Source organism: Brassica oleracea, chromosome C3 (genome assembly GCF_000695525.1).
Source record: "Brassica oleracea var. oleracea cultivar TO1000 chromosome C3, BOL, whole genome shotgun sequence".
In the NCBI taxonomy this organism is placed as follows: domain Eukaryota; kingdom Viridiplantae; phylum Streptophyta; class Magnoliopsida; order Brassicales; family Brassicaceae; genus Brassica; species Brassica oleracea.
In genome coordinates, this window is record NC_027750.1 from 19,059,770 (window position 1) to 19,067,286 (window position 7,517).

Genomic DNA, 7,517 nt, shown 5'->3' on the forward strand with positions numbered 1-7,517 from the left:
ATATATTATGTGGAGCGAATTTGGACCGGCATTTTGATGACCGCGGTATGCACATAACAAATCCGCTGTGATTGGTTCGATGACTAATCTGTTGCGGTACGGGACGGAACGGAATGGGATAACCCGTTTGACAGATGAAAATGGAGGTCTTGTTAATTGGATTCAAGGACTGATTCCACTTGCATTATTAATTCGGAGATGCTATAGCTTATTATATCAATAAAGTAATTAAACGTTTTCGTGAAATGGAAAGAGAACAGGGACATAAAAGGGAAGTGAAGAAATAAGAAACTTCTGGAAAAGGAGAGGGAACCCACACACTCTCTTCTCGCACATTCCTAGACTCTTTCCTTCTTGTAGACCCCTCACTTTTTATTCCAATTATACCCTTTTCTCTCATTTTTAGTTTCCTTCTGGAACTTCCGATTTGTTGTCTCTCCTCCTCTCTATCTCATTCTTATCGTTCCGTATTTGCGAGAACCTTCTAGAACACACACACTCTCTCTCTCTCTCTCACGTTTGAGATCCGCACGGACTCCTTCTGGATTAGGGCAATCTCGTTGTTGGTTGGTGAAAACTGAAAAGATTGCGTTAAGACATAGAGTTATTTTCTGAGTGTTTCTTAGGATTTGGTTTAATGGTTTCTGAAAGCGAAAAGAGTTATTATCATTTGTCTTTATCTGTAATTCGGATTTGCTCATGATTCCAAGCTTCTTCAAGCAACCAAATTAAAAAGGGTTCGGGTTATTGTGGTTTTGTGGATCTAAAACTCATGCCGGGGGAACAAACAGGAGAGGTTGGCGGCGGTTGTAGCGCCGGTAATAGTGGAGGAAGCAGTGGCGGCGGTGGAGGAGAATCGCAGAGGTCAATACCGACGCCGTTTCTAACGAAAACGTACCAGCTTGTGGATGATCCGGTTTACGACGAATTGATTTCGTGGAACGAGGACGGTTCAACATTCATCGTATGGAAACCAGCTGAGTTCGCGAGAGATCTCCTCCCCAAATACTTCAAACACAACAACTTCTCCAGCTTCGTCCGTCAGCTCAACACTTATGTGAGTCTTTTCGCTTTTTTTTTTTTGTATGAATCTCGATACCGGTTTAGTAATTGAGTCTGACTCGGTTTGATACGGTTTAGGGGTTTCGAAAAGTGGTTCCGGATCGTTGGGAGTTCTCTAATGATTGTTTCCGGAGAGGTGAGAAGATTCTGCTTCGCGATATTCAACGCCGGAAAATCTCTCAGCCCGCTATGGCCGCTGCCGCTGCTCCGGTGTTAGCTCACGTTGTTTCACCGTCTAACTCTGGAGAAGAGCAGGTGATTTCTTCCAACTCATCTCCTGCGGGTACAGGAGGAGGAGGAGGATCGGTTAGTGTGGCTCTGCAGAGGACGACGAGCTCCACCACAGCGCCGGAGCTGATGGAGGAGAACGAGCGGTTGAGGAAGGAGAATGTACAGTTGAGTCAAGAGCTGACAAAGCTTAAAGGTTTGTATTCCAATATCTACAAGCTGATGTCGAATTTCACGTCAGGTGGAGCGGATTGTGCGAAAACGTTGGATCTGATGCCGGAGAGACAAGAGATGAGTGAAGAAGCCACAGAAACAGGGACTGGTCTGAAGCTCTTGACCCCGAGGTTGTTTGGGGTTTCGATTGGGGTGAAGCGAGCTAGAAGAGACCATGAGTTGGGTGCTGCTGCTGTGGAAGAGGATGATAACCAAGAGGAAGAAGAACAAGGCTCCGATGATAAGTCAGAGCCAATGGAGGAGAATAACTCCGTTGACCACAATGGGCCATGGCTTGAACTTGGAAAGTGAGAAAGGCAATGCCATTGCGATGACTTGGAGCAATGTTTGGTCATAAGAGCGAAAGGCTCTGAACGTTTGGGGGTGTGTAGTGGGTACCAATACACAGATCCTACTACCATCCTTAGGTGTTCCTGATGTTGCTTCTTGAATCTTCTTCTTGATGGAACTGAAAATATTCAGGCTCGTTTGGCTCCACCTGATGGAGGTACTTGGCATGATATCAGATAACACATGGAGATTCGAGGTTGGATCTTCATAGTATGCAGAAGAAACAGCACAAAGCACTGGTTTTGTTAGATTTATTGGCAATGTTCTTTTTAGTTAAAAGTTCTTTCATGTTATAGGCTCATGGTGTTTTATTTGTAGTCTACTTGTATGATGATGATGATGATGAATTTTATTTTTGTTCTAGATTAGAAGATATAGTTCAAGCTCGTTTCTGTTGTAGTCTCATGGTGTTCTATTTGGTATTTACCTAATGTCATAGGAATCTCGTACTGGCGCTTTAAGAATAAGGAGGCGTTCCCGTCTTATCAAGGACCTATGCATTGCAAAATGATGTACACATATTCAGATTTTATCATAGGTAGAGAACTGAACTTCCAAATGTAGACAGCAAGTCTCAAAGTTGATCATCACACCAAGCACTACCTGAAGTGAAAATACTAGAGACCTGAATATATGTCATACACAATGGTTTGCCTTGGACATACTAGAGAACTTAAATAACGATCTTCCTTCAGCTTGTTCTTTTCAGAATTGCGCTCTCTAGAAGAGATGGTTCACCTGTGCACACAAACTTCCCAAAAAAGGAGTAAAGCAGAGAAAGCGTAAACGCTTGAAGATAATGAAGCCGAAGTTAATATTTCATAGCTTTTCATTATTTTCCATTTCGGTGTTACAATAAAATTCTATATAATGTATATTGTAAAGTAGAAACCCTAGAATATTACACAGCTGTTTACGTAGGGACACACTGCTTCCTTGGATCCAAAACTACATAATCAATTCTGAAGGGTGATTAGTTGAACTACGTTGTATGGAGGAGCATGACCACTTCTTGTCTCATCTGCTTTTTCCTTCAGTAACCAAAGTAGAGCTGGTTTGGTGTTCATGATAGGTTTTGTTCTTTCCTTATGCCCAGTTCATTCCTTATGAAGCTTGTTTTAGCTTTCACAGCCTTATATTTAACCTTAAAGATTTACATGCTCACCATGTCAAAATAAATTCTCTGTTTCAGAAGACTGTTTTTGTTTTTGGAACCCCCAAACCTTCATAATAATGTTAACAAGTTTCTTTAAACTTTGTGTGGGTGAACAAGGGATGTAAAATGAGCCAAACTTACTATGGCTAGCCCAGCTCTTTATCAAGTAAAAGAAAAAAGTAAGGAAGAAAAAAACTTTCACAAAAGCAGACAAAAAAACAACAACAATATTGGATGAAACAAAACAGTATTGGATGACTACATTTTCTATTTGAAGAAATAAAACTAATCAACCCAAATAGTCTGAAACATTATCCGGCGGATCGATCCAGAGGCACTTTGGACGAGAAACAAGTTTTAGCCAGCTCAGACTTCCCTTATGTGGATTGTACCTGCTTTTATCAAAAGAATAGGAGAGACAACGCATGCGGTTGTTACCAAACCTTAAGGAGCAGAGATTTTTCCTCATCCATGGAAGATTAGTCCTAATCTGAGAGTAATAAGAACTGAAGAAGATTGTGAAGCCATCAAGCTCAGTACTAGACATCTTCTCCCATTGCAAAGAGCCTTGTTTAAACACCACTGGTTTTTCCTTGCCACAAGTAAACACGAGAAAGAGCTCTCCTTGCTTCTCTGCCAAGAAAGTTTCTCTCCTCTCCCACCCACCTTGCAGTTGATGATAGTGATATACATCCGCAAGACAAACCCATGTCCTGGAAGACGGGTGAAAGGAATACAAGGAGTCTCCACCAAAGGTAAAACAATAGAATCGATCATTGAGATAGACAAGCTTGCTCTTCATATAATATAGTAAAGCGGCAGGGAAGGCCTCGGTAATCCACTCAGTTGCTCCAGGATGGCAAGTGCTGATAGTGACATAATGCTGCCGCAACTTAAAGTTTAAGGCTACCACAACACAATTATCAGATGTAGGAGGAGAAGAGAATGCGATTGCCTGGAATGGTAGCGTAGACTTAGGCAAGCTTATGAGCTCCCGAGTAAACGGGTTGAAGAAAAACAAGTCCTTTGAGGTAGATGCGTGCATAAGTAACCAGCTGTGTGATGAGTAGCGCACGGTTGACTCAGCTAGCTCTGGCAGATTCAAAGTGTACGACTTCGACTGTACCGGATCGTGGAGCTCAAATAAACTGCTACGTTTAGAGAAGCTCAGCAGCCAAGGATGCTTTTCCACTACCCGAACGGATAGTGCCGCTTCACACCATGATTTGCAAGAAGCTGATGCAATGATGTTATCTTTTAACACAAGACGAGACATTATTACTTCCAAAAGACTTGATGGAAGGTCAGAGAAACTCGGTTTCAATGCCACTTCGCTCTGAGTTTTGAATCTACAGAACAACAAATGAACTTCTAATCAAGCAAAAGTGTGAGACGTCATCAAATTTGTCTACAAAGTTTGTTTGAGACTTTATCAAATATGTTTCAAAATGTATTAATATCATAGAGAAGTTGAAAGTAAACAAAAAATCAATAAATACATTCAAAACAATTTTCCCAAGAAAGATGAAAAAGTCAGTCAAACTTGTTAAATACACAACATCTGAATATTATAGTCTGTAGAACTCGTTGAGAGTGACGAACCTTTTACGGGTGATGGTGGTTGAAGACGTAGATGTAGAAGGTGACGCCATGGCCGGAGATCGCGGTGGTGTTTGACAGGAAACGGTGGTCGACTGTGGTGGGGTGATCGCTGAATATTTTGTAGGGTTTTGTTGTGGCTCATATATATAAAGTAGCCTGTTTAAAATAATTGATTTATAAAGACAATTCTCTTAAATAATTTTAAAATATATTTTTTCACCAAAATATACTCAAAAAGAAAACTGGTCAAAAAAAAGTTTCATTAAAGAAGTACAAAACCATTGTACACTTTGTTTATAGATATTTAAATATACATATTATCTAAAGAAATAATAAAAAATAATTTTATTTACAATTTTCGAATAATATTCATTTTATAAAAAAAAAAATTTATTTTGTAATCCAATTTTTTTATAGAAACTACTTTTAAAAATTTATTTTTATTTTTAGTATTTATTTATTTTTAAAAATCATATTTTTTAGCATTAGGGTATAAATATATATTTAGCCTTTAATAAAATATATTTTGATTATTGTGACCTTAAAAAAAACTTTTTAGGTTATCCCAGAAAACTTTTTTAAAAATAACTATGCACTTATCATTTTGGGTACGCATCTAGAGATATCACGTAAGTGAAGTAAAAAAAAAAGTGATAATTACAGGTCAATAAGCAACTTTTTTGAACTTCCAAAAGATTAACAAAGCAGTCTTCTAGAAAGATAGAGCTTGCACAGACCAAAGTGAACAAACGTGAAAACAAACAAAAAAACTCATTAGCTTTGGACGACCGGCAAGGACGTTCCTAAGTAGAGCATGGTGAAACCTGGGTCTAGAGCCCCCACTTTGAAAGGCCTCATTTTAAAAAAATTATATAATTAGCATTTATCTGTACATTGTATTGAAAAAAAGAAAAAGATACTAATAAAAGTTCAAAATTATCATGAGATCTGGGCCTCGATTTTTATATCTCACTAGAAACATTTAATACCAACGATATGATATCATATGATATTAACTAAAGAAAGGTGGCTATTTCACTACAAGAAAACACGCTATATTCCGACGGACGTTCCGACGGACAAAAAAATCGTCGGACAAATTTAACGATTTTCCGACAGCATTCCGACGAAAACAAAAAATACTACTTCGTTGAAAATTCGTCGGAATATACCGACGACTCTCCGACCAAAAAGTGTGTGTCGGTATATACCGACGCAATTCTGACGATATTCCGATTAAATATATAACCGTTACGTTCGTCAAAAATTCGTCGGTATATACCGACGACTTTACGACGACATTACGATCAATAATATAACTGTCGCTGTCGTCGGAAGTTCGCCGGTATATACTGACGAACCCTCGGGTGACGTACAGAGACGATCCATGGGTCACTGTAACGCAAATCAACCCAAGAGGACGAGTGGATGGAACTTCTGATAATGAACCATTACAACCAGACTCTACCAGCAACTTGAGTGCTGTTGAAGATTTGGCCGATGTTGAACTCGTTGAGAATTTTACCGAGTTTGGACTTGATGCTGTTGTACATTCAGAGGACGAAGCTGAGGTTGGGGAGTTTGATGAAGATTCTGATGATTCTGATGATTCTGATGATTCTGATTAGGAATTATTATTATTTGACTTGTATTTATTAGTTGTTGTAACTACATAAGTTTTTTTTTTTTTTAAAACAAGTCCGTCGGTATTCCGTCACTATATACCGACAACATAGCGACGAAANTAACTAACACCTATTATATATATATATATATATATTTTTTTTTTTTTTCTTTTTCTTTTTCTTCTTCTTTTTCTTTTTCTTTCTTTTTCGTTTTTTTTTTAAATAACAATACTATATATATTATCAAAGATTTTGATTTTGCATTTAGAAACTTGTGTTCAACCCCTAAACACTACATCGCCGGAATTCCGTAGGAAAAACTCGTCAGTAATCCGTCGGAAAATACCGACGACTTTCTGACGGATTTAATATCCGACGAAATTCCGACGACATTACTAATTCCATCGGAAATCCGTCGGAATATCAAATTACCCGCGAAAAACAAACCGCGTGAAAATTTTCGCGAACCGCCAATTGGTATATATATTTAATGATTCCGACGAAATTCCGACGACATTACTAATTCCATCGGAAATCCGTCGGAATATCAAATTACCCGCGAAAAACAAACCGCGTGAAAATTTTCGCGAACCGCCAATTGGTATATATATTTAATGATTCCGACGAAATTCCGACGGATACATGTCCGTCGGAATCATTAAAGATAAAACCTGTCTCTCACTTCCTTCTTCGTCATTTCCGCCTCTCTCTCTAAACTCTCTCCGATTCCTCTCTCTTTGACGGCGACTCCGGCGATTTGCAAGCTCCCATCTCCGGCGATTCATCTTCCCACCGTCAGATCTCTTCCCCACTCCACAAATCATGTAATATTCTATAAAACCATTGTGTATTTCAATTTTTTAGGGTTTAGGAAGTTAGATCTTAGGATTTAAGGTTGTTTGATTGAAAACTTTAAGATTGAATGGATAATTTAGGATCTATTAGTTAGAATTGTTGTTTGGATTGTTGTTTTAATTTTTTTGGATTGAAAACGTTTTTTGTATTTTTAAAATTGTTTTTGGGGTTTCCAGTAATATATTATTTATAATAAAACGTTTTTTTAAAGTTTTATATATATTTAACAACCTTTTCTATATTTATAAACGTTTTATAAATATATTTTTTTTATAGAAAAAACGATTTTATATTTTTTTATATAGATAAAAACGTATATATATATTTTTTTATATATTTAACAACCTGTTCTATATTTATAAACATTTTTAAAAATATTTATATTTTTTTATACATACATATATAATATATATATATATATATAT

At 37.6% G+C, this 7,517-nt stretch overlaps 2 protein-coding genes across 2 annotated transcripts; one reads left to right on the forward strand and one right to left on the reverse strand.

Annotated features, from left to right (window-relative positions):
• The first annotated feature begins 324 nt into the window (after positions 1-324).
• LOC106328531 (heat stress transcription factor B-2b-like) lies at positions 325-2,257 on the forward strand. Its single transcript, XM_013766991.1, has 2 exons — positions 325-1,057; positions 1,141-2,257. Exons 1-2 carry the CDS (start codon positions 773-775, stop codon positions 1,813-1,815), a joined length of 960 nt encoding a protein of 319 aa, XP_013622445.1. The 5' UTR covers positions 325-772; the 3' UTR covers positions 1,816-2,257.
• A 1,042-nt stretch (positions 2,258-3,299) lies between these two features.
• Positions 3,300-4,682, reverse strand: LOC106333930 (F-box protein At4g00893). The gene is made up of 2 exons (XM_013772311.1): positions 4,613-4,682; positions 3,300-4,359 (listed from the first exon to the last, which is right to left on the reverse strand). The coding sequence occupies exons 1-2, from the start codon at positions 4,660-4,662 to the stop codon at positions 3,300-3,302; spliced, it is 1,110 nt and encodes a 369-aa protein (XP_013627765.1). The 5' UTR covers positions 4,663-4,682.
• Positions 4,683-7,517: the final 2,835 nt, after the last annotated feature.

Excerpts from the sequence above, each read along its gene's own strand:
- LOC106333930 (XM_013772311.1), bottom strand. The coding sequence starts at position 4,662 with ATGGCGTCACCTTCTACATCTACGTCTTCAACCACCATCACCCGTAAA. Across the intron at positions 4,360-4,612 it reads ACCACCATCACCCGTAAAAG|ATTCAAAACTCAGAGCGAAG; the intron begins GTTCGTCACTCT and ends GTTGTTCTGTAG.
- LOC106328531 (XM_013766991.1), top strand. The coding sequence starts at position 773 with ATGCCGGGGGAACAAACAGGAGAGGTTGGCGGCGGTTGTAGCGCCGGT. Across the intron at positions 1,058-1,140 it reads TCCGTCAGCTCAACACTTAT|GGGTTTCGAAAAGTGGTTCC; the intron begins GTGAGTCTTTTC and ends GATACGGTTTAG.